This window comes from Pungitius pungitius, chromosome 17 (assembly GCF_949316345.1).
Source record: "Pungitius pungitius chromosome 17, fPunPun2.1, whole genome shotgun sequence".
In the NCBI taxonomy this organism is placed as follows: Eukaryota; Metazoa; Chordata; class Actinopteri; order Perciformes; family Gasterosteidae; genus Pungitius; species Pungitius pungitius.
The window spans coordinates 290,933-318,795 of record NC_084916.1 but is presented as its reverse complement, the minus strand read 5'-3'; the positions used below and the strand labels follow the sequence as shown (position 1 = coordinate 318,795).

The 27,863-nt window shown below is 47.5% G+C and overlaps 1 protein-coding gene across 4 annotated transcripts in view; it reads right to left on the bottom strand.

The window, feature by feature from the left end:
• Positions 1-27,863, bottom strand: part of rbms3 (RNA binding motif, single stranded interacting protein) — a 206,999-nt gene that overhangs the window by 85,808 nt on the left and 93,328 nt on the right. For all 4 annotated transcript variants that reach the window (XM_037473624.2, XM_062558354.1, XM_062558353.1 and 1 more), the window contains 2 exons: positions 18,516-18,574; positions 5,261-5,352 (listed from right to left, as the gene is read on the bottom strand). In XM_037473624.2, coding sequence (XP_037329521.2) covers positions 5,261-5,352; positions 18,516-18,574 — 151 coding nt within the window. The remainder of the gene's footprint in view (positions 1-5,260; positions 5,353-18,515; positions 18,575-27,863) is intronic.

The window sequence follows — 27,863 nt, the reverse complement described above, 5'->3', positions numbered from 1 at the left end:
GCCCGGCCCTTTGAACGCCGTCCCTGGCGGGCCCCCGCTAATTGAGCCGGATCAATTGGTGGAGACGGCGAGCAGGTTGCCACAGTTGTCACATCAAAGGCGTTCTAATAACTGCACGCTGTGGCCAGAAAGAACAACGACTCAGACACATTCATGTTTGCTTCAAAGGCCTTTTGCTTTCCCCACGCAGCAATTCTGATACGAGGACATTTTGGAGTGAAAAACCTCGGGAACAGAACAGTGTTCACTGATACATAAATACTGTAAATTGTACTTTAATTGGATCCCTTTTTCGCTGCGACAGTGGAAACCAATAAACACCACATGCACGAGAGACAGGAAGTGATCGTCAGGATAATCCCCTGAAGATGGCTGCGTATCCGTGGAGGTTCCACACAGCAGCTGCTCTGGGATTGGCTCTGCTCTTTGTCATTAGTGTTCGGTCTGTAACTTTCATCGATGCAGGCCGTCTCCTGCTGCCGGTCCTCTCTACTTCACCACCTCACTTTTATTCCTCCATCTTTCCTTTTGGCCTCCATCTCATTTTTTATGTTATAATTTTGATAATATTATTTCACTCTGGCTCTCAGTGTTTTGTAGCCTTCGGTCCCCCCCCCCTCTTGCACGCAGCTCGGCGGCTCATCTCCGCACTGCTCGGTGAAATAATTTACCGCACGCAGAGCTCCTGCAGATGATTGAAGTGTAATTAGACGGTGGAGACAGCGGAAGCCAACAGAGGTGCTCGGGAGGCGGCGCTCGTCAGATGGTCCGTCTCACTCTCACTGGCTTTGCCCTTCAAAACTATCCCATCTGCGGAGGAGCGGGGGGGGGGGGGGGGGGGGGGGCTCTGTGCTACGAAATGACACATTGGCAAGTGATCGTATCTTTTTGGAGATTATCTGCACTGCAGATATTTCCACGGGTATCAAGCAGTTCTTTCAATTGTGTCCATTCGCCTTCCTTTATGGTGGGTGGGATAGAAATAAAAGCATCTCAGGTCCGTTAAATCTATGAATGTAAACTATGTTATCTCAAGTTAAGGCTGGACAATTCGTATTGTTACAAGCATGGGGGCTCAGCCGAGGGTTTGAGGAACCAACAGGACGACCACATGTAGGTAAAGTAGTTCATGCTACACAGTCAAAGGCAGAAGGGCCGATGAGCATCTCTGACGCGTCTCGGCTGTGATCACCAGGACGCCCTTGTCGATGGCAGCTTCCGGGTGGAAAGTGCTGACCGCCACACCGCGCTCCGACACCAAACGCCTCGCCGGTGGCCGTCAGGGGGGGGACAACGGCGCCGCGCTCAAGGTGGCGCACGTCGAACGGAGAGGTGAGTGATGCTGCTGCTGAGCGAGCACCTGTATCCCCAAAACGCCGTCCAATTATCCCGCTGTATTCAGCATGCATTACCACCGGATTAAACCACTGCTGGGGGGGGGGGGGGGCGTGGGAGGGAGGGTCTTGGCCATGCTAGCTGTCGTCAGCAACCAAGCGTCACGGCGCCGCCGGGCGCCCCCTTTGATCAGCGCCCAGAGGTCGGCCTGTGTGCAGCCACGTGGGGTCCCGGGAGTCAACGGAGCTGAGGCGTCAGAGGAGTCACCTTTAAAGCATAATAAGGAGACTGCTGACTGACTGCAGACCACCCAGAGGGGGATTCGTGCTTTTCGCATGAATATAAATGTAAAATTGACAGGAAATCTTCCCCCGGAGAGAGGAGGGAGAAGACAGGCAGGGAGGCTGAGCCAGGAAAGGGGGTGAGAATAAATGAGAAGGTGCGGCAGGAGTGGACGCTGCGGTCCGCTTCGCCCCGTTAACCCGTCCGTCGGTGAATACCGGTTGACGGGTCGGTGTGGGAGGGGTCTTATCATAAACATTTTGGATTCACTTCATGGAGGCACGTTAATGACGCTTTTAGCATAATTTCCCCGCTGTAATGTGAAGTGAAGGGCAGGCGCCTCTCTGTCTGCCTGCAGCGCCCGTGAAGCGCATAAATATGGGCCATCGGAACCAGGAGGCGCTGCTTAAAATCAAAGCATGGGCGAAAAAAAAAAACTCTCCAAAATCAATATCCTCATCAAATGACAAGAGGCTTTGTGTAGCATTTGGAAATGCACAATATCTTTTCCTCACAAAATAATAATAAATACAGTGAAGGAAACCGTACTTGACAGGAATTGAAAATAGAAACCAGGAGGGAATTCTACCTTTAAAGGAAAATAAGATTTAAACAGAGCAACACAGAAAGTCTGGTCCAAAGACGGCAAACGTATGCTTCCAGCTTATATCGGCCCTAATGCATGTAACATCAAAGCAGAGGCTACGTTGTCAGAATCCATATGATGTTACAGAGTTGTTTTGCAAATACTTGGCTCCCAAAACAGAGAAGAAAAAGAAGGCAGAAAGGACAGCTTTGTTTCCATGTTATCAGCAGAAAGCCGACTGCAGCGGGCATGGGGAGGGATGATTTCCATAAAGACTGGCTGTTGTCTGAAAGCAAGCAGCTGTCAGGCGGAATTACCTCTCCGACACAGACACCACAATCGAGGGCGCCCTTCCCATAATACGCTCTGATTGGCTCAAGAGGAAAATGGCAGCCTGCGGAGAGTGAGGCGAGCGGCTGGTTGACAGGTTCGCATCGGCGAGGCTCGTTTACCTGTGATCGCTCCGTCTGACCGCGTGTCAGCGGAACGCTACCTGAACAAAGTGACACCATGAGAGGAGGCTACACTACACACACACACACTAGACAACTTAACAATAACTATATTAGTGGTTCAAATGGAGGATGGGGAGGGGGGTAACCTCGCCATACTTTGAGCATCCCGTATTAATGCTAAGCTAGGCTAATCAGCAGGCATCAATAAAACAGATCAAAATGTTAAACTATTGATGCATGTTACTTCCAGCCAAACCCAGGTCTTCTTTTAAACCTAAACAAGTGGTTTGTTGCATTTTTATTTTATTTTCATTTACAACCTCAACCTGCTCTTCAAAACTGCCACTGTAACCTGTATTTAAATATTAACATAATTGTATTTGTAGGGGAATGTATTTTAGAGGAGAGGTATCATGATCAGAAATCATACACAAAAAACACCATCTATGTGTATACTGTATACACACACACACACACACACACACACACACACACACACACACACACACACACACACACACACACACACACACACACACACACACACACACACACACACACACACACACACACCTATGATAAGTGCTGTTATCTGGGACTTGTGTGGAGGTGAGTGACAGGAAGGGAGGTGTCCTTTAGGTATCTTAATTATGGCTCCTCTCCTCCCTCTCGCTGTCACCGTCCCCGGGGGAGGGCCAGACAAAAGGAAGGCAATGTTTCATCTCTGCTGCCTTGGTATTTCAAATCCCAAAGGGAGTAAGAGGAGAGAGACAGCAGGGTGTTACATCGGAGGCAGAAGAGGAAATCAAATCCTCTTCTCCGGTTCTCTTGCTTCCCTTTGCAGCTGTGCTTAAAATAAGGAACCTCAATAAAAGCGCTTTAATGGCGTCACGACGGCAAAAAAAGGCGCAACTTGATTACCGTGACGGTTTTATTTAATGAGCTCAAAGCCTCTGGCTCCGACTAGCTATTACTTGGTTGTGGTGAGATATGTGTGACAAAGCGGAGCAGTGGGAGTGAGACAATGAGGCTGAATGACGTATTGTGGAAGTCGTCCGTGGCGTTGGCAATCGTCTTTGCCATTTACACCTTCCTCCAAGCGCACCTGGGTTTTTCATCCGGCCCCACCGGGGGGACCGCTGCTCCGCCGTAGAGTGTCGGAGACACCTTGGCAGGTAGGCAGACACAAAGACAGCCTGCTGTTAATTATTGATGGGAATAAATTGCACCGCTGCATACCTGGCAGGGGAACACACGGTGGATGTGAATACAAATTTGTCTACGGATGTGAGAGCAAACGGCGGTAAGGGGCTGCAGAGACGGCGCAGGGGGGCGAGGAGGAGGAGACGGAGTGATGGGCGCGATGCGAGGGACGGAGACATCAGAGAGACGGAGCGCGAGTCTATAAAAGCAAACTACTGCTTAATGTCTCTCACAAGTGTGATAAAAGCACACAGCTCCGCCGTGGAATGCTGGCCTTTCTAACAGAACAATGGATCATTCCAAAGAAATAAACTATTATACAGAAATGCTAATAGGAAATGATTTTATGAGTGTGACATGCACAGCTTTGCAAACAAACGTCTGTAAAAAGGTCAGCTCTTTAGATTTGGGACCCTGGACCTCTCTCATGGACATATTGACTGAGAAAAAGGGACCAATGCAAAGCAGGCGTGTTAAAATAAGCTGGGCAAAGAGCACGGGCGTCTAATCTGTATTCTGAGAGCCAGGCCTCTTATAAATATTGGAAGAAGGACACTGGTGGGAAGAGGGAACGGCCAAATGGTGCATTTGAGAAATGGCACACCTGAGCTCTGTGCAGAATATCATCTCCTCCTGTCAGATCTCATCCCATTTGATCAAAATAATTGCCACCTTCATCGTTATCATCAATTCTGTCATCTGCACTGGCGCCGTCGCCACGCTCCGTCTCATCGGGGCTTCTTTGGCTTCAAGGAGGAGGGATGGGGGGGGCGGGGGGGGATACTGAATTGGATCAAATGCTGAGGAAATCGCTCATAGTCATCAGCATATTCATTGCTTTAATGCTACTGACATTCTGCTCACCTATTTAAGTATTCTGACAGCAGCAAATTCTGCGCTGGTTCAGCCCGGTTCAGCCATGTGGGCTCGTCCATCATAGATGTCCCGTGCTGTGCTTAAAGTCTACGATGAGTCTCTCTGCATCAGCCATGGAGTGAAAGGTTTAGACAGATGAGTTGAGGACAGATGCTGTCCTGCAGAGAGGGTCGACGTGCATTTATTAAAAGTCCCAAACTCAATCTCAGGTGATCACACACCTCTCCACGTGTGACTCTGGGTACCGACTCCTGCTTCCACTTTATCACGCTAACAACAGGGGGCTCTCGTGTCAGTCAGTCTGCCGTGAAACAAAGCCACTCACATGACCAAGTCCAAGGGAGCACATGTGCAGAGCCCCGGTCTCGATGGGGGGGACCCACACCTTCTTGTATTGGAGAGAACAAGCCAATCATGAAGGTGTGTTTATGGACACTCCTTCAGATCCATCAGAGTCTATGAGGCGCGTCCCGCAGGGAGCGAGACTAACGCTACCGCTAGGTTGTTTTTAAACACTCCTTACCTTGGCCATTTGGGCCTGCACCCCGGTGGCTTTGAGAGAAGACACGGCCTTCTGTGCTGCAGCTGGGCTGTCAAAATCCACAAAGCCATAGCCTGCAGAGAGAGGAGGAGGAAGAAAGTCAGGCATTAGACGAGATGAAGGCTGATGACTAACAAGGAGAATGACAGGCACTTGGTAATTGTAGCAGTAATAGGTTGGTAACACGACTACAGAGGCTGCCACTTCTCATATCTGCTGAGCACTACATTGTTTGATAATTAGCGGCACTGACGCTCATAGGGGGATGCTATGCGTCTTAATTAGAAGCACGGTTGAGCGATTTAGTAATAACCGACCCGGCACCCTGCCCACCTCCACCTCCACCTCCACCCACACACACTCACACACACACACACATATATATATTACATATATATGTGTGTGTGTGTGTATATATACATGCACGGATACACAAACAAAAACGCACAAGCACCGAGCGACGTGGAGAAGCAAGAACACAGGATGGCGCCGCACTCGGGACAAGTCCACGATCAAAAGGGGGGTAACGTGCACGTGTGCACGTGAACGTGCGCACGTTACCCGTCGAGTCCTCCCTCCGCACCGTTTCTTTTTGTTATCTTGTTTTGGGATTTTTTCGGAGGCTGTGAAGCTGGCCGACCCACATCGTGTTCCTCGACACCCGGCATATTTAAGGCAGCCTCATTTCCCATCCCGCGTAATCCTCTCCTCGGTAACCGATGGGTTAGGGTTAGGGTTAGGTCAAAGGTCGCCATCTCCCACACAAACACTTATCTTTCTCAAACGGAGCCTTCCTGTCCACCTACTTGGCGTCCTTGCCCCTCTCCCGTCTCTAAACCACTCTCCTCCGCGTCTCTCCCACCTCGTATTCTCCCCCCGACATTAAAAGCCCCCCCCCCCCCCCCCCCATCCGCAAATCCATCAGAGGGAGGAAAGCGGAAGGGAGCGAAAGCGGCGGCCGTGATTAATGTGAGTCACTGTGATGGCGGCGTTCTGCGGGACGTATCAGAGACGGGAGGTCACGTCTGTGTTAATTAAAATTTGGTGGCAGATTAGAAGCAGTCAATGGGTGCCCTATGATCCACTGATTCATTAGAAAAGCATAATGGGGGGGAGGTGGGGGGACAGCGGCCGTGGCGAGTACACACGAGCGTAACGCATCACTTTATCACCACGTGTTGGTCCTTGGAGGTGTTTGTCCGTGTGGTGGGGGGGCAGGCAGCTATTGGACGGGGGCTCACAGGGACGCTGAGCTCAATTATGAGGAGCGACATGTAAATGACTCGAGTAGAAGAGACATCCGATCAGAAATGTACCCTTTGGTTAAAAATGCATTTATTCTTACAGGAAACACCATATGTGCACAATTACAATAATAAACCAAGAAATGAGCTAATTCAATATTATAAAGTTGTTTTTTAAATAGTATTCAATAAAGATAAACGGGACTGGATAAGAGCAGCTTATAAAAGGAGCTATTTTCATTCTGAAGGTCGTTTCCACCAAATAAACATATTTTCTGTCTCTCCTTGGCACATCTAACCCGGGTTAAATTAGTCCTTTTCTTTAAGAGGGTTTTTGGAGATTTTCTTCCTCCTTCCAAATACACAACGAGGTGAACTGACCTTTGAGGGCAATCAATGCAGGTAGTGTTTTTTTTACACCTTTGACCCTCGTTTCTCCAGATCTCCTCCTGTCTACGGCCGACTGTTTCCAAAAGAATTTTGTTCAAGATCACGCTCAATCCATCTATCAATCCATCTATCAATCCATCTATCAATCCATCTATCAATCGATGCGTCCGTAATACGCTCATGGAGCCGACTTGAAATCAATCTTTTGTCAGATATCCTGTGAGTCAGCAGGGGAAGGTTCTCTCAGACGTGGTGGCTGTGGGCCTTTGGATTCACGTCATTGCTGTTCTCATTACACTGCTCACTCAGCCCTGGCACGCAACCCCATTTATGTTCAGGGTTGTCCCTTTAATTCGTCGCATGTCCCTCGTTTCTCTGTGTCTGTATTTGGAAAGTCGCGTTGCTGTTGAATCTTTTAAACGCAATTTAACGCTGTGAGTGAGCGCCGTGTAACAAAAACTCCCCTCAGCTGCACTCAGATGGAGAAAAACCAAACTACCTGCACGGCTATTTCTGTAATGTGGGTGAACTCCCCCTTCATTCGAAACACAGAACATTATTCAGAATATACCTGGGACCCCCGATTGCAAATGTAATACTCGCCCCGCTACCAGCGAGTGCTCTTATCAAACTTTCAGCAGGATGAGGATTTGAGAGAATGCTGACCTATATTCACACGCCTCTGAAAGGACGAAGAGGTTGGGGGGGGAGGCAGGGAGAGAGTGAGAGAAAGGGTCGGCAGCATGGGGGAGTCAGCTGGATGCAACGTGGGACACTGACTGGACGCGCAGCAATAGTTCCAGTGGCTCCTCGTCTGTGCACCACCTGTCGCATAAAACGTGATAATCGTGGCAGCTTCAGTCGCTTTATCAGTATCAGTATCATATGTGTGTGTGTGTGTGTGTGTGTGTGTGTGTGTGTGAGATCTGCCACAGAGGTTAAGTGGCTCATCCTCACAGTTCAAAGAGCAAACTGCAGGTCAAAAAAACATTCGATTTACCAAACCTTTTGTGTGTACTAGAAATGTAGCAGCCTCATAGAAAAGGTTAATTCATTTCAGTTTGACTTTAACTTTGAAGAAATTCGAGGCGTGATTATACCTGTGGAATCACCATGACGATCCAGAGTAATTCATTGGACATTGTATCCGAGGACGACACATAATGGTGAATACAGAAGAGCCGTTTGATGCAAAAACATGAATTGTCCAGCGGTAGCAGCTGTTTCTGAGTCACTGGGGTTGAGGAGGTGTCACTATCTGTTCAAAAGTTTTACTTTGAAGGAAGGAACACTGGGTCACCTCAACAATCAGATACTGATTAATGCACCTTTAGTTATTGGATATTTAGATGATTTATGATCCAAACCTTTAATTTGTGCTAAACATCGATTGGAAATACACTAAACCTTTGTGCACCATGAATATGTACAAGCTAAAGACTGCATGTAAAATAAAAATATCCATACATGGAATTCTAAACAGTGGCTCCTGCAATAGGATGTAAAGTCTTTTGATTGACTGTGGCTCCATGTTGGTTTAGTTTTGATTTCCTGAATTTATTCAGAGTGTGCACAATAACCAGGTTCTGTGTCAGTGGTGTGTGTGTGTGTGTGTGTGTGTGTGTGTGTGTGTGTGTGTGTGTGTGTGTGTGTGTGTTTGAAAGTGCAGCTCCTGTATTTTTGTTGTTTCGTCGAGCAGAAGAAACTGAAGTCTATTCAGTTGTGAAGGAGGAGCAGGGTTAAGAAACGCTGCACTCGATTGGAGACACACACACACACACACACACACACACACACACACACACACACACACACACACACACACACACACACACACACACACACACACACACACACACACTAGAATGTGTTTCCTGAAGCCAAGTACATGCTGTCCTACTGTATTCAATGCGGTCTCCCATCTTAAGTGGGATGCAGAGGGCACGGTGTTGCTTTGAAGCCTCTGCAACAACACAAACATCCAATCGATAGCTGTCACTTAAAAGCGGCTCAAAGTGACTGACTGCATACGTGGTCGCTGATAATGTGCAGACGCACACACACACACACACACACGCGCACACGCTGCATGGACAGACACACAGACGGTCTTCTCTGAGAGGAATAGAGAGAACATGAGCTGCCGGATCATATTTCCTGGTCTGGCTGTAACAGGGAGCCTGTCAAGATAAAAGCACCGTCTTCAATCAGTTAGTACAGGACGGAGCTCAGCTACCACTGTTTCTACTCCAGTGGCTCTTCTCCCATGGGGGTGTGTGTGTGTGTGTGTGTGTGTGTGAGGCAGGGCCCTCCCTAACGCAGGTGTACAGTATAGATGATGCCACCCGAGGCTACGCTCAGCACTAAAGTCTCCAGTGGAGAGCGGAGATAAGGGACTCATTACAGAGCGCGTATCGACGTATCAGTCATCCACACATCATTCATGCGCCGTCAAATTATGCTAATCCTAATTACTTCTGGGGAAATTAGCATTTTTTATCTGATAATAGTAGGATTGTTTGGGGTTTCCTAGCCACTACATCCACCACCATTTTCTCCAATATTTTCCATTTCTCACATTGTAATATTGAGCGCTAATGATCCCATTTTGCACCGCATACAATGGGATAATAATGCCCTAAGTATGAATAATGAACCAACGACAAGTCACGTAAAATTACAATGGCGCACGGGGCAAACAGGGTAATTGTTTACGTCCTTGTGAGTCATCAAGAGGAGGGCGGAAGCTGCTGCTGCACACGGGATATTAATCATTGTGGTTACACCAATCTTAATTCGTAGTTTGCATGTATAAAAGTAATTATGGTTAATGGAGGAGATAGATGCGCGGCGCCATGGACAAATATGCATAACAATGCCTGTAATACGATTCTTATGATTCATGGAGCAGCCGTAGCACGCTGCTTCCTACACTTTGTTAAAACCTCGCTCTGCTCTCCAACTGCCAACACGGGACCTTCTTTGTGAGGCACTACTGTTGGTGCAGTATCACGTGGGGCTGAAAGGATCAAGTTAATAGAGACATTTGTCGATGAGCTTAATGAATACATTAGTTTGTAAACCATCTGAGAAGAGTGGAAACATAGATTGAACAACATAGTAAAATACGTTTCAGCTTTCCATAACCCAAATATATTCAGTTAACCGTAATTGATAAACTGAGTGAAGCCTAGAAATTCTCACACTTGAGGAAAATGAACCAGCAAATATTTTCCATAAAATATGTAGTTGATCAAAGAAATGTTTGGTGATGATTCATTGATTGTTGATTGTAACGTCAACTTATTGTTTCACTGGTAACTTTTATTTGATCTTTTTCTCGCGTTGAGTCCGCGGCGAGCTGTGCAAACACTGAGGGGTTTGAAATAGCGAGACGGCATCCGTGACCAGAGGAACCCAGAGGAGAACATCCTCGCTGGGACTGCACTCCTCTGTCCTCCCTCCACCCGTCCTGCATCATACATTTTGTGGCTACCCTCCACTAAACCCTGCACTGGTGTGTGTGTGTGTGTGTGTGTGTGTGTGTGTGTGTGCCTGTGTGAGCATAAGTGAATAAACAGGGTGAAACCAAAAATCTATCTTTCAGTTTAAGGTTCTATCAACGAGAAACATGTGCAACACACACTCACCCCCACTCACGTACTGTATGTATTTATTTATATTGCATATTAAAATGTTAGCTTTAGGCAAGAGACTTACCGCATCACAGCATTAATACCACAGATAAGGCAACCCTCAAGAACCGCAGGGCTTAACAGATACACCGATAAAAGATACCTAACTGCAAATATATGACAGGTATCGCTTGATCATTACTCTCATTTACATTGAAAAGTCTGCAGAAAATGATATATGTGACGTGCCGGGAAATTCTCTGCAGCCACACAGTATGTCATTTAAAATGGTATTTTGCCTTTAACAGACACCATCAATTGTGCCGCCCTAAATAATACCAATAATACTACAACATCATCTAGATGGGAAATCTGACAAAAATGTGCAACCGCTGCATTCCCCAGCGTTTGTTAACAAATGGACCTAAACACACCTGAGGGAGCACGCAGACACACAGACTGGCCCACTGGTCCAGTGTCAGCATCCCTCCTTCCCCGCGCTCGGAGACAACACTATTTGTAGTGAAATGACTCCCACGCAGGGCTCCTCCACATTAGACACGGGCAAGGAGAGAGCAGAACAGGCAATTAACTTACCCACCCCGCAGCATGGATTTATAGCTGCAGCATTTGTCTTGGGCCGAAGCAGCCCAACCAAATGGCTGTATTGTATTTCTTGTCATCTTCTCTGCAGGTGCAGCAGTGTCCTTGTCAGAGAGCTGCGCTTGTGATCTGCAGAGGGCACGCAGCCAGGGCTCCAGGCCAAAAGGGAGCGGCGGCAGCTCGTTGTACCCAAGACAAACTGAACGGGAATCTAACTCCTCATCCAATATCTGTGCAAATGTTTCAGGTGAGTTTGGTACAACGCGATGCGCCGGAGAGCCAAACGGCATAAAAAGTGGTTGACATTCTTTGAAATGATGAAGCCTGGATCACGTCATTATAAATGTCTTTGTAGACGTAATCTACGTCTGTGAAAAATTAAAAAACAAACCAGCAAACCAGTAATCTATTAATTAACCACTAGTGTCCTGCAAACCTTTCAAAATAAAAGCCTTTCATATGATGTAAACAGGAAGTGTTGAGTTTACAATAAATATCGACTTGGCTTCATGTCTGTGACATCAAAACTCTCATTTGTTGAGAAACTAAAATCCTAGTGACCAGCAACGTTCAGTAAGGCAAGAAGGTGTAAAATGTGTAATAAGAAGTATTGAATATTAAAGTATTTGACAATAATGATCTCATCTCTATAAAATTTTATTAAAATTTAAAATTGTACTTTCTTGTTCTTCTGAGTTTGTATCTCTATGTGGAAATGCACTTATTGTAAGTCGCTTTGGATAAAAGTGTCAGCTAAATGACATGTAATGTCATGTCATGTAATTCTCCCTTTACCCGGCTTCCTTTGGTCCTTAATTAAGTCCTATCTGTTCACACTCAGCTATTGCACAGCAACATATGGCTTCAACTACATTCTCGGCTTTAAATCTAAAAAAAGGCAACGTTTAAAACGTGTGTTTGTTATCTGAGGTCTACAATCATGTGTGGTGCTAGAACACGGCATCGGGACAAATGCTTAAAGAAGACCAGAGAAGACGCTTCTAAGAATACAAGCTGATCTTCACAGGCGTGAAGAGGCATTTTGAAAATAAAGATTTCTCACGCTCAAAGTCTCGTTGACATTCACTGGTTTAAAGCAGCAGAGAAAGACGTCTCCCAAACTGTGCAGATCTGGTCTTGACTGCGTTGATGGTGTCGCTGCTCGGCTCCATCGGCGTTTGGTGCAACACGTGAAGAGCCCTCATGAGCGGTTTGAGACCAAAGGGGTGTTAATTACTTGTCAAGAGGTTGTTAAAACGAGACCCGGGGCAAAAAAACGCAGAGTGGCTCTACAGGACCACCAAAGAACACACACACACACGTATGCTGGATCTATATCACACTAATGTAGTGTGCCAACACACTATATATTCATAGAAACCCACACACAGGTTAAAAGTACCCTGTATAGCTGCTCATTATAGAACCCGCTGATGAGGAAATGCCAGAAGCAACAGAAGCCCATTTTGACACAAAGAGCAGGTGTGAGCATTGTTTCACACTCTCACTGCACCCAGAGCGCGTCCACAAATAACCACACTCCCACCAGAGGGACTGGGACAGGGATTTGTATCTTTGGTAGGAGTGCCGGGTGCCATCTTGTGCACATCCCACAAACCCCCCCCCCCCCCCCCCCCCGTGAGTGACACGTTGTAATCAGCAATGTAATCACGTCAGGTGCCTGAATGCGCCACCGGCGAGACGGGAGGGCTAAATATTTAAACAATGGCGGATCGATGAACATCCGGCGCCTTGTGGCTCGAGGGAAAAGCTGCAGGAAGAGACCAACTTTGAGGGATCTGGACAAAGTGTCCCTCGGATCTGTGAGTCATCCACGAGGAACGGCCCTCGGCTGGCCTTCCTCTGCGTTGCAGTGTTGATTAATGGCTTCCTTAACCAATCACGGGTGTGATCATTAGTCAGGGAGGTGCGCGGCGGGCCGGCGCCTCGGCAGGTCAGTGGACGGACGAATCCCTCACTGCGGTTCCCCCCTCGATGCGAGCGTCCCAGGGCGCGGATAAGAGATGACTCGAGCTACGCCCCCTCACCTTCCACCAGTGTCCTCGGAGGCCTTTCCTCAACAAACAAGACAAAGAAAGGGGCCAATGGCTGGGGAAGAAGACCTGGGGGGCGATAACCCCGAGGGCTCGTGGAGGTTTATAAATACGGGTTCTGTGTCCGTTTGGATCCACACGACGGACAAATAAGACCAACATTTCCTCCAATCCGCCACCAATCTGTGTGTGAAAAATGTTCCCCGGGGGACACGGCGGTCTATTTTGATCTGTGGTTTCCCCCCCCCCCACCGCACACACTCACTCTTTCAAAACACGCACACATGGGGGGGCCGCGCTGCATCCAAAAACAGCACAGGAAGTGGAGGGGGGAGCGAAAGGTCAGAGCTCAAGGAATGCAGGGCTGATGGCCGCTTTCATTTAAAAACTCGGCCAATCAGATGCCCTCCTGGGGGGCGGCCAACTTTGAACTTGGATTTTCTTATTGTGTTTGTGCGTGTTTGTGCGAGTTTGTGCGTGCATGCGATGCTAACAAAGGCAGCGGGTGGTCCGCAGTGAGGTTCTGTCCAAATCAATGTGATTATCCCTCAGCTATTGCTAATTAGAGTCATTGATACGCAATGCAAAGCAGGGAAACGGCTCCTGCCCCCTCCCTGGCTCCTGCCCCCTCCCTGGCTCCTGCCCCCTCCCTGCCTCCTGCCCCCTCCCTGGCTCCTGCCCCCTCCCTGGCTCCTGCCCCCTCCCTGCCTCCTGCCCCCTCCCTGGCTCCTGCCCCCTCCCTGGCTCCTGCCCCCTCCCTGCCTCCTGCCCCCTCCCTGCCTCCTGCCCCCTCCCTGCCTCCTGCCCCCTCCCTGCCTCCTGCCCCCTCCCTGGCTCCTGCAGCAGATTTCGCCACTTTCTGGAAGGGGCTTCCAGGGAGCTGAGGTCCGGTGTTGGCCACATTTCAGTGGAGATTCTCATCTGCACATAATTCACTTTCAAAGGGCAGAGGGGGCGGCGAGGAGAATCCTTAATTGCGCCGGCACCGTGTTCAACATAGACAAATGTTTATATCTCGGCCCCTCTAATGAGAAACCAATAACGGATGCAGAAAGCACTCTGCCTTTTTCTGCACCCCCCCCCCTCCTCCACCCTCCCCTTCTCCTCTTTCCCAGCCCAACCCGAATACACAGATACACATGCACATGACAATGAAAAACAGGCCTTTTTGGAGAGCGTCACCTCATTCATCAATAGCCCTTATGCCTGCAGTCATGCAATACTCCACTCCGGCACTGATGCAGCAATAAATCTGTTTTTATAGAATGTAGCATTGCCTATATTACTCCATTAGGCTGATGCTCGGGTGGGGGCATTGGATGCTTCAGACTGTAATGGTCAAGCTTCTGACAGGCTTTTAAATTGCACCCAGCCCAGCAACAGGGATCCTGTATTAAAAAAGGAGAGGAGTTTTCAGTATGCAAAGACGTCCTGCTGGGAATTCATTTTGTAATCTTTTTTTAAGAAGGTTATTGAACCAAACATGAATTCTTCCTAATTTAGACAATCAATTGTTTGGAACAGGAAGTTGGCCCACGTAACAGAGCAAAGGCGACAGTGAGTGTCTCAGGATGTGAGTTTATGTAACGCTCCCGTGAGTTTTTAACATCCTCCTTCTAAATGGATGGCGAGTAGCAGGGCGGGAACAATAACAAAGGCCCCCCAGGACTATCTCCTCATCTCGCCTGTCTCCCACCGCTCAGCTGGGCGGCCCGTCGCCGCAGAGCGCCAGTCGGGCCGGTGAATCTCGACGCAGCCTTATCTCACGGCGGCGGGGGGGAAACGGAGGTCCTTTGGAGGGCTTGAGGTCATTTCCTCCGCCTCTGGGCCCCGGCAGGAAAAAATAAAATGTCTCCATTCGGTCAGCCCTGCTTCATTTCAAAGGCAGAAGCCGCCTTTCGAGAGGCAAAGCGAGCGGTTTTGGGTTCCCCGCGGCCCATCTCCTTCCTCCCTCCCACTCTGCCCCTCCCAACCCCCCTTTCACTCAAAACAAAACCAATATCTGCTGCATTTCTACAGTATCTGTGAAAGATAATATAGACAGTGAATGAGGTCGAGGGAGAAAAAGGGGGGAGGAGGAGCCTGAGCGCTAAATAAGAGGAGGAAGAAGAGCTGAATGCCTCCTCTTACCCACAGCGCTCCACAGCCCTCGGGCCCTTTCACAACTTCCTCTTAGCATTTCTCTCTGAGCTGGGCTACATCCAAAGCGCATGAGTGTGTGTGTGTGTGTGTGTCATAGAGTGAGGCAGGGATGGAGGGAGTGAGTCAGCGCTGGTGAAGGTGGAGAGGCTTCCTGAAAGGCCTGCGTGGTGCGCTGGTGGAGGAGAGAAAAGAGGCCAGAGAAGGCAGACATGCTCTCATGCTGTGATGTTAGGAAGAGGATTGATGGATGTGCTGCCTGGCCACTGCTGCTGAGCCCAACACACCTCAGGCAGACGGGCTGGGGGAGCATGCGGGGGCACGATCGGTCTCTGTGAGAGTGTTTGATTTGCGGGGGAGGGGCGTACTGCGTCGTCTTTATCTTGTGATGTGGTACTTAAAACGAGGCTTTGCAGCACTCCCGTCCACTAAGGGGCAAACACCGTATAGACAGATGTATAGTCGGGAGACAGCGTGTGTGTTCATGTTTGCGCGGGGGCGCCAGGCATGTGAGTAAGATACGCATTTCCCAAACACCTGACCTGTAAGTACAGAGAGCATCATCAGTGATTTTCTGCTTTTCAACCCTCCTACGCTCACGATTCCATCTCACATCAGTGATCTGCCTTCCCATCATCTCCCTCACATTCAATTTCATCTTTTTATAGCCGCTACATCGACCCAACAGGTGAAACACGTCTGCTGTGGAGAGGCAGCCATCAACGTTTAACATTCCAAAAAGTAAACTAAAGTGACATTTTCTTCTATAAAGCACAAGGACTTTTTCAGACTGGACAGCGAAAACATTTGAAACATTTTGATGTCCTTTCGTGTTGTTTGTTAACGCAGTCGCTGCCTTAAAATGAACTTTTACCAAAGCCGTTGCCCTAGCAACAGAATAGCAAAAGGTCTATGGGTAGATCTATTTGAGAATTAGAGTTAAAGGCTCAAGTTATTAACTTGTAAACCTGGTCACTAACTCTGTATAAGATGCTGTCAAATCTGCCTCAAGCTCAACCTGCTAAATGCTGACGTCGTCATCCAGCAGCCATTACTCCATTTGACACCTAGATAAACAACCAACTAAAAAGACACCAGCCTGTGCATCTATGCATCTAACCATCTATGCATCTAACCATCTAATGCTTCTATGCATCTAACCATCTATGCATCTAACCATCTATGCATCTATGCATCTAACCATCTTTGCATCTGTGCATCTATGCATCTAACCATCTATGCATCTATGCGATGCACACATATCACATCACTCCTGCTTTCATGACAATAAGGGGGATCAGATCTATCCCATTGTTTGAATGTGCAGTGATGTAAAAAATGGAGGAAATGATACTTTGTGATGCCTCAAGCATTGTAATTGAATTGTAAAGCCAGTCAGAATGAACACACACACCACCGAAAAAAAGACAAGTGGAATGAAGGAAATTAAGTGGTGGGGGGGGGGCATCATATCGCCCCTCCCCTACGGGCTGATTGCCGTCTGAGGAGCAGGTGACGGGTCCTGACCTCCTCTCCATCCGCGCTCTCTGCCGTAAACACCGTGCTCACTGAGGGGAACTCATCCCGGATACCCCCCGGGGGGGGGGCGGCGCCAGCCCTGCCATTTGAACAAGTGTCAGGGTTGTTGGGGTCAAACGACTGGAAACAATGTCAGGGCCATGTGCCGTTACCCGGGAGCCTTCGTTAATGCACCGATACCTGCGTCCCTCTCACAAGACGCCAGATGGGTGCGGGGAGAGATGTCGAGGTGTGGCGGCAGGAGTGATGTGTTTTCGTGCTGTTTTGCTGCACAATTTGTATTGTTCTGCCCACGGTTATGCAGTCCTTCTCCTCGCACTCCGCTACCCCCCCCTCCCCCCCCAACCCCAAAAGAAAGAGCAGGACGTCCTCTCCAGTCGTAAAATAGGTCTGCTTTTGTTTCCTTTTTGGCCCCTGAGCAGCGCTGCATTCCAGGAGGGTGACTTATGGGAAACATGGTATCCCACAGCGCTAAGCCAGCTCACACACACACACACACACACACACACACACACACACACACACACACACACACACACACACACACACACACACACACACACACACACACACACACACACACACACACAATCCTCTTGCCATGTTCTGAAGGACCCCGGCGACAGCAATTCTGGAGATGATTCTTTTCTAAACTCAGAGCATCAGCATAGTGAAGTCTAATCTCCACATTTTCGCCCTTTTCTTAATCTGAGGATCCCTCGTCTTCTCTTTCCTCCCCCTGACCTACAGATGCGTCTTTCATACTAACACGGGCCCAGGCTCGTCTTCAGTAGCTCGTAGGACTCACAGGGAAGAGGACCCGTCAATATCATTAACCTCGTTTTTTTCCTTCTCCTCTCCAGCCTCTCACAGGCAGAGGTTATTTTCCCAAACATTCTGACCCAGAGGATGCTCGGCAGGATAAACTCAGGTGTGCAGCAGGGTTAAGAAGGCGGCTTCACCTTGAAAAGCACAAAAAGCAATTAAAAGTATTGATGCTACTTCAATAGCTCTTAAACAGTGCTGCCAGACACCTCGGGGCAAGAAGCACACTAATCTTTTTTTTTTCTTCTTCTCTTTCTCTCATCTCATCCATCGCTTCGCCCCCCCCTTCTCCTTCCCTCTTTCTTAACTGGAGGCCGAGCTGATCATTACCGACTGATTGCACACAAAAAGTGTGTGAAATGTATTTACAGCCACGCGAGGCGGGTGGCTGAAGGATGCGAGACCCCGCGAGGGTGAGCGTGACAGCGGTAGTTAGCGGTTCCTGGAACCCCAGCTGCCTAGTTGGCCCTGATTGGGCGCTCAGGCAAGTGCACGCCGCGTGCACGGGGGGGTGATAATTTCATCGCCGCACGCGCGCCATTTACTGCGCAGACCCTAATGGACCTTTACAAACAAACACAGAAAACACTGTCTCAGACATCACAGCCGGGGAGGGGACAGCTGAGAGCGGCGTGTTTACCCGAAGCCTTCCTGCAGCGGGGAGCCGGCGTCTCGCTAAATCACTGATTTACGGGGCGAGGCTTCCTCGGCTGATGTATGAATTTACGGCTCGGATCGCCGCGACAAGAGACGGTCGTAGGAGTGATGGCTGGTGCACTAAAACCAGACAGACAACGTAATGACTTACCTTTGCACTGGTTGGTGTTTTTATCCAGGATGGCCTTGGTTGACACTATTTTTCCGTACCTGTAACGACAGAGACAGGAAATTGAGTGTTTTTGACCGGGACACCTCTGACTGGCGGGCGGTTCACTCAGAGTGCCGTCACATAGTCTAAGTAGATTAGTTTCATTTTCCATGAGGCGAGCCGTTTAGCTGCAACCAGCAATTTGCAAAGTCGCACAAATGTCAAGAGCCATTGGAAAGAGAAATCACTGGAGGTCAATGACATGATGTTTATGGCTGACTTCAAACCAGTGTGCAGCGCTGTGACATTTGAGAGAGTCACTGAACATTTCCAAAAGGTCTTAAAGCACATAAGCACTTAAAAGTAAAGTCAGTGGATGTGCAGTACAACATATTCACTTCAGATGTATTCCTTTCACACCTGAAAACAACACTGAATAAACATTAACTCTATTGCACACTAACCTTGGTGATTAGTTCACACTTGAGAGAGAACGTGTATTTCATGTTCACTTGCATTTCTATAAATAAACCCAAGTGTCAGATATGATACAAATCGGCTTTTCAATTCTTGTTTCATTTTGTTGAAATATTCAAGTCAAAGGTCCTTACAGATGGAAATTAAATATATATTTTTAGATCAAACCATAAATCCCCAACTCCCAACTTTTTGACCATGTTTTTAGGAATACAACGCTGTATGAATCAGGCAATGAATGATATATGAAGAAACTCCACATTATAGATGGGACTGGAAGTGGAAGATGTTAATGCAGTTAATGCAGCGTCGGAAATACACAACGGCAAATTGCCCCCAAGAAATATCATTTTGCCCCCGAAATCACAAGGAAAGGGGCAAAAAATGTTTGTTTAAATAAAATTAAAAATTTAAAAACGTGCACAGGTTGCAAGATCTAAGAATTATTGCACAGACATGAGGAAGTTGTTGTATTTGTGTGAAGCAGAAAAGATGACCTGGTTCACCAAACGTCAGAATTACCATTAGATCTCTGCTGTAGTTCCCTGTTACATTCTTTACTTCACAGTATTGTACGTGCAGTGGGTTATTTTTTCATTTTGGGGGGAAATTGAAAGATTGACCTTACTGACTGACAGTGAGTTATTCTATATATATATATTATATATATATCTGCTTGCCTCAGCTAAAATGCAGCATTCTGTACTGTGTGCAGCGCGAGAAGCTCTGTAGCATTATCAGTACAGCATGTGTGTGTGTGTGTGTTTGCAAATCTGCATGTCTGCATTTACCGTGTGTGCGTGAGCAGGCGTGTGCGTGTGTGTGTGTGTGTGTGTGCGCGTGCGGTGGCTACATCGCTGGTACTATGACACTTGGGTATGCCATACTTACATGTCTGTGTATAAATACACAAGTGACAACACATCCCGTTGTGGGGAACGCACATGACAGTGAGTGAGCAGAGGGGAAGGGTGTTTGCTGTGTTCTCACACACACACACACACACACACACACGTTGAGTAGGGAAGAAGCAGTGGTGCATCCCGGCCCATATTTCACCAGCAGGGTATAATTGTGCTATTTCTCAACGAGTGGCGGAGACTCTATTTACTGCATGCTGCGGTGGGGTGGGTGGTGGATATGAACTGATGAGCTACTAGAGGAAAACTACCAGCTCTCTCTCTCACACACACACACACACCCACACACACACACACACACACCGCATAACGTATACACTCACACACACCCATATAGGGAGCGCACTCACTAATCAGTGGATTGTCTCTCTTCAGCAGATAAACAGGCCATTTTAGCAATAGGGATCCATAATCTACGGCAACAGAAGAGGACCAAGGCGTTTGATCACATGGAGGCGTGTGATTGGAGAAGCAGAGACGTGTGAGCAACTGCATCGCTTCAGTTTGTTGAGGAGAAAACGAGAAAGAAGGATTACGGTTAAGTAGGATTTTGCCATTTAAGTATAATCTTCAACAATTTTTCTTTAATCTTATAGTTTACACAATAAAGCTTCATATTACAGCTATTGTGTTTTTGCTGAGGAACTATTCCTTGATTCAATAACCAAAACACTGTTAATACTTTCCAACACTAATGATCTCACAAATGGTAATATTTAAAAGGATAAAATACCTGACACTTGTAAAAAATGTGTAGTATTAAATATGAAGATGAAAACCACCAAGCAAAGACTCAGAAATGAACATACAGTACCAGTCACCAGTCAGAAGTTTGGACACACTTTCCAAAATTCTACATGGCACTGTACATCACGACCAGACAACATTTGTTACAGCCTCTGAACTAACTTCAACCCAGCCTCTGTGTGTTGGCCCTGTTATTTTAAACTGGACTAGTCGGGTTCTGTCTGTCGGCCACTAGCTCGCCTCCAGTCGACTTGGACCTGGATCGGTTGTCGGGGAGATTAATCCTCAGTAGAATGAGGAGTGACGTCATGTTTTCAGGACTTCCAGTTCTTGTCACATCCATAATCTTAAACGCCCAGAGGAGACATTTTTTAATGTATATGTTAATGTGATGACTTCATCACAGAACCTATATTACAATATTGATGCCGATCGTAATGACTTATTTCCCAGCTCTTAATGCCAGCCAGCCACCCCATCCCTGTGTAATCACACACAGATGTGCCCCCCCTGAACCAAAGTGAAGAATTGTTGTATGCTTTCAGTCTGGGAAGCAGTTGAAAAGCTCCGTGCTTTTGGCACCAAATTGGGGAAAGTTCTCATTAAAACTTTGTTTGGACTCTGGGGAAGCAGTCAGACAGTAGCTTTCCAATGCCAGCTCATCACTGCTCGCCTCATTAAATGTTAAAGATGCCTCATCAATGCGTCCAAATGCACACCGCAGCGACACTGCAGCCAGATGAAAAGGTGGAATAGGTGGAAGGAGCCAGATCCCTGCTAACGTAACCGAGGCATCCTGGAGATGGATGGATGGATGTGTGTGTGTGGCTGTGTGGGGGGGTTGCTGCAGATGACCCTGCCGGTGGCTCCGGCCTGGGGAGGCTTTGATGTGACAGAGGCAGTCCCTGTGAAGCACAGGTTTAACACCGTGATGCTGTGGCCGGGGATGCAGAGGCTGTCTCCACTAATCCGATTTCAATCACTCTCGCAGCCTCTTATCTCGGACTCGGACGGCCCTCCCTCCTCCTCGAGAAAATCTCTCTCTCTCTCTCTGAATGAAGGCCTCTTTACCATCCTTTACATTTCTCCTTCCTGCTCTGTATCCTTCATTTCTCTCCCTTTGTTCCTTGCTTCCTCCCCCTCCCTCCTAATAGGAATCCCATGGCAATCATTCTGATGCAACATCGGATCAACACAGAAAAAGAAGACGCCAGAAAAGGCTTTATGAGCTATTTTAGGCCAACTAAAATGTACAAAGTGGATGTAAAACATGTCATTGGTTTGGCATCTGTCTGGGCAGCGAGATGCGATAAAACCGAACACGGGCCAAAAGCTCAACCACGTTTTCTTCTTTAAGAGGGCGGCTGCATGCACGCAAGTGACATCCCGGACGCTTGATGAAATGATGGCGGGCGCATTTCATTTCAGAGCTGGGAAAGTGCAGTGGCTGTTTGCTGTATGTGGGCAGAGCCACCGTGGCGTTGTGCGAGGGTAGATGGACCACCCAAGTGCTGTGCTGACACCTCGCTCTCTAAAAGGTTTGCGTGTCATTGAGCTACAGAGCAGTCGGCGGATGAAACCCCGACGAGGATCTAAGACCATCTGTGCTCTCCAAGAGGTCTTTGTGTATGTTCACTGGTGTGTCTGCGTGAACGCAAATGTGCCGTATCTGCATTTGACCGCCCATCTGTGCCTGCAGATGGAGACTTGAATGTGGATTGTGCATTTGAGGAGTCCCGCTTTGAGGGTTAGGCTTTACAGCGTTCAGCTGTGACACCGACTTGTGTCAAAAAGGCAGGAAACGTTGCTGTGGCCGTGTTGGGCACCTGGGCAGGTGGGAGTGAGGCAGGTGGAAACAGAGACTTCAAGACACAGGACTTGAGAACAGGGTTGTGCATGATGTACTACTTGCCCCGTGCAGCAGATCTCATCCAGAAGAGGTTTCATAGGAGTGGAGAGAACATCGTCTCATTGAGTAATGGTGACAATTGCCTACGGGGCAAAGCTGAGGCAAATATTCGTTTTCCACCAATTACAGACGACCTTTACCCCGATTCTAGCTCGACAGAACGGTGGAAAAACGTTTGCAGGATCTCCGGTTTGTGTTTTCTTGTTAGATTTGGAATATTATCAGCCAAAGCATCACTGATTTGTACTCACTAGAAGCCACAGCGAGCGCTTTGTTGACTCCAATCGCAGGTGTTTGTACATTTAGAGACAATTCCACTTATTAGGGAAGCACTCGAGATAACTTTCGATTTCATAGAGTGTGTTTTATCATTTTGTCAAAGCTTTGATGCTCGTGCAAGAGACAGGTGTCACTGTGGCAGACGCACCGAGAGGACGGCGCCGAGGAGGAAAAGACGACTTCTTTATTCTTTTATAACAAAGATAAAACAAGATGTAAAACACAAAGTGGGTGACAAACCTGAGACAGACAGACCTGAGAGTGGTTGTGTCAGATGTAATGTTTGCGATGGCACTAAACATACGTACAGCATTCATCACCGTTAACCCGACTCGCACAGCGCTGAGGCTCAGCAGAGGTCAGAGGTCAGGCCTCCTGTCCATCGGGCTGATTTATGGGGAGAATTAATAAACGGATGTGTTAGTGAAATGTTGTTGCAGTTGCTATAAGACTATTGAAGATCTGTGTTGCTGCAGCCAACCGTAAGCCTTTAAATGTGTGTTTTTGAAATGATGTTTTTCTATTAGGCCCAATAAGTTGGTGCCATAGCAACCGGCCAGCACTGTTGGTGCTTACGACACGCTGAACCGAGGTCAAAGACGTACAACAAGAAAACCAATTTCCTAAACTCAACAGGAAATTAGTGCATGCATTTCCTACTGTTTCCTTGGAACTATCTTAATTTCAAAAACTGAAGCCCTCTGGTAGAAGGTCAAAATGCTGAGAGAGAGCACAGCATACCAAGCATTCGTGAATGAGACATTTCTCATTGGATAATATAAGAATCCAGAAATAATAGGAAAATAAGGCAGGAATTCAGAGAGAGAGAAAAAAAGGGATAAACGAGATGACGGAATGAGACACGGTTGGTGGACTAAACAAAGCAGGGCCAACCTGTCCTGAAGGACACCTGGCAGGGAGCAGACCAGCTGCTGTGTCCACAGAACCCCTCTGATGACCTCGGAGCTGACAGGTTGGTGGCAGAGACCTTTATCTTCGTCCCGGACTACGGGGACTGAGACAGGTCTCAGCAAAGTGAGCCCAAAGTCGGCCCATTGTGACTCGAGCCCCTACTTCTGGGGAAGTGTCCTGTGTGTTTTAAACATTTAACGAGTGACAGCATTAACAGCCTAATGTGCTTAGGGATCCTTATGAACACCTTTACAGATGCAGCGTGTAGGATTTAGGGGCATCTAGTGGTGAGGTGAGCTCAACCCCCCCCACTCTCTGGGTTTCTCAAACAAAGACAAGAATATATTTGGCCATTGAAAATTGGGCAATCTGCACATGAATTGAACTCACTCGCAGCAGATCTGGAGTCAGTCCCGTGAGGGGGCATCTGCGATCTTTACTGCGCTCTTGCGTAGCTTCAAAAGCGATCGTAATCTGCCGTACTTCTGTCGCCTAAGTGATCATCAACTCATTGCTTAAAAACTCAAAAATGGTCTATAAAAGTATAACCCTAATATCAAAACACTGCGCTGGCAAGCGTGAGCAGCAATAAATCAAAAGGCTTTTACAAATTGGATAATTCCTTTTCTGGATTTAGCACTCCATCTTTTTCTTGGCAGAATTTGATCAGGTTTTGTTTTTTCCAGGTGCTTCGGTTCCCTCGTGTTTTGTTGGCAGGTTTGTGGTAAACTGCCTAATGTTTACTTCCAAACCTTCACCGTCTCCAAGTGTGGGAAGCGTCTACGAGCAGGAAGGTAATCCGACCTGAGGCGCTGGCTTTCTTTGTTTCCCTCTGCTTCAACAAATGCTTCATTCACAGCGTTAGAAGAACCTCGGCCGTATTTCAGCCCCCTGCGACTAAAACAACATGATGACGCAGCCCGTAGAGCCTTTGTTTCAGAGCGATCCCAGTGGCTGCAGTACGTCGGCGGGCTGCTGGCGGCGGCTGTGGTCCCCCTCTGTGGTCATTAGTTGTCATCAACTATTCCCGTTTCTATTTTTCCTTATTTCCTTACTCATGTGATTTCTTTTCACGGACATTCGTTTCACTTGGCTTTGGTGAAATGGGTGACAAGTTGATTAGAACCATTCAAACTTTCCCACCTCCCTGCATAATAGGGACAGATTACAGCTGCAAGCGGCATCGCGGCCACCGAGCTCCAGACAGGCAATTTATAAAAGGGGGGAAGGTGATTTAAAGTTTTAGCATGTGTTAAGATTTCACTGGTGGAGAGTTACCTTTTAAACTATTTATCTTCGCATTAAGGGATTTTTCAATAAAAGAATTCAGATAGCCTCCATCAGGCAAAGTGTTCCCACAATTTAGTCGGTGTCACTTTGAAAGAGACTCGATCAATCAGCTCAATGCTATTTGCATTCCTTTAGTCCGTTTATGCCTTGCTGTGTAACTTTCAAGAATATCCAATAACCCGTTCCCATTTTTGCTATCAAATCAATACAAAACTAGACCTTTTGGATAGACCTCAATATTCCACGAGTAATTGAATTAATTCACTAATTTACTATTAATTTAAACACTTCTAGCGAATAATGCAGAATGTAGTAGATTTAATAAGAAAGCCAACACAGAAATAGATTGTCGTCTATAAAAACAATGTTTTTGTTGAGGGGAGTGTAGTAAAGAGAAAGCCAGGACATTTGTAACTCTTCACAGTGGTGAGTCATCTACTGAAGTGTGAACACAGCTCACAATAACATGTGCTGATTCTTCTCAGGGGGGTCCAACTGGTTTGAAACACTGTGATGAAACGCCAGCACACTGAAACTCACTACCGAATCACCTCTGAGATGACCAACTTTGAACTGGTTTAGAGTAGATGTGGACATGGTCAGCGGGGGGGCCAACAGAAAGCTATTCCACCTGCACAGAAACCAAAGAGACACGATGCTGCTTCACAGCAGAGACTTTACGGGGTTTCCACTGGTAACCTTAAAAAGAATTTAGGGAGATGTTGAAGGCGGAAACTTTGCACATGAATCATGGGAATCAAATAACCCCTAACCCTAATAACCAGAGCCAAATGGAAATGAAGGGGCTAATTGTTCATGTATTTAAACACAAAAACCACATCACAAGCATCATGAACACATGTGTTCATTTTCATTTCTTTGCTCATTTATTCTATGTATTACCCTTGAAATATCCCAAAGATGACTAGAGCGTATTTTCTTTTCTAAGCTCAGGCGTATCGGATATTTTGATGGAATACCGTGAGACAGCTGAGGTGTGAGAGGCGCCGGGCCGGGCCGAGGAGAGGGAGGCACGGACCGACCGTGTGCGTGGCATCGGAGCAAGGACGCACGCACGCACGCACGCACGCACGCACGCACACACACACACACACACACACACACACACACACACACACACACACACACACACACACACACACACACACACACACACACACACACACACACACACACACACACACACACACACACACACACACACACACACACACACAAACCCTCGTGCTGTCTCCCACGCACAAATGAACACATCTCATCTGGGCCGGTGCTGCTTCTGCTTTCAAGCTGCTGCTTCGAATGAAAGGGAAACGTGGTGCTGGGGAATGAGCAGGGGGGGGGGGGGGGGGGAGTAAGAGTCCATAGATTTCAGGTGGCGTCCTGGTCGTAAATCAGTTTCGGCGTATCGGGGACTCTCCGGTAGCTTTCAAAGGAACTTAATAAAATATTCGACCCGAGTGAGGCGGGGGGATCGGCACAGGCAGAACCCTAACCCACAGACAATGGGAACTGGAAGGGTTGCCATGGATTCTGTTAAGTTTCTGAAAGAAAATTAACATGCAGTTTCAAAGAAGAAAAAGGGATGTGTCTGTGTGTTTCATGTGAATCCAAGGCCTAAAGTGCAATCGAGCAAAATAACTAAATACATTCTGCTCAAGAAAAATGATTGTTAGAGCATAATAAGTAACAGAGTCAGCATGGATGCAGAAGTGAAGAGAAGGTTCTTTCCAGCCTCTAAGTAGGCAGACTGTCTACATGTCATGTATACAGTAATGGGGGGGCTAAATAATTCAAACAACTAGCCTTAGGCCAAATCAGCTTCTTCTCTCGCCCTTGCTCTGAAATCGATGTTTGGGGAGGAATAAGGCGTCGCGTTTAAGTCCGCTGGAGAGATTAACATAATGAAGAGATGTGAGGGAGAGAACATGGAGGGAGAGCGTAACAGAAGAGAAGACAGAGCAGGGACAGTGAGAAGGGAAGGGGGCAGGGGAGAGGGGGGGGGGGGGGTTCACACATAGAAAGAGTTCCAGGAACAGCAGATGCTTCTGCTCAGCGTGAAGCTGGAGGAGTAGTTTAGTTTGGGCATTCCTTAGAGGTTGAGCAGCGCTATCTCTCTTTGCACCGGGTGACGCACAACTCGGCAACATGGTGGACCAGACCCGCGTGTGTTGGGGGCGGGTTGGAGCATATTAATAAATACACAACTCATATAGAGACAAACCATCACAGGGTTTGGATTAGAACAGCGCTGGACTTAAATGATCTGAAATCAGTTCACGCTGGCGTTCTTTTTAACACCAACACCCACAGGAATTATCTCTAAACTTTGGGTTAATGAATCTCAACTTCACACCAGCTGAAAGTGTTTGTGGTCTGAGACGTGCTCCTTGGAGGCTGGGACCACAGACACCAGTGATGTCCCCCCCTGGGAGCACGATGCCAGATCCCTGCAGCCAGGTCAGAAGTCACAGCAGCACAAGTTAGCAATTCATCATTTTGGGGTATTTGAAGTATATATATATATATATATAAGTATATAAATATATATGGAAATCCAGAAATCCAGGTAAAATCCAGTGGCCAGATAATAATAGAGATAATATTGCAGTTGCGCTGGTGGAAGGGAGCGATGGAACATTTGGGCTTTGATAATGGACTGGAGGGGGGTTTTTTTGCTCATAATTCTGCTTCCCACATGTCAGCTTTTAGAACCCGCCTTTTGAGCCGGGGACAGGCGGCTCTGATAGCTGGGCGGCTAATGTCAACGCCGGGCCGCAGAGAGTCATTAGTGAT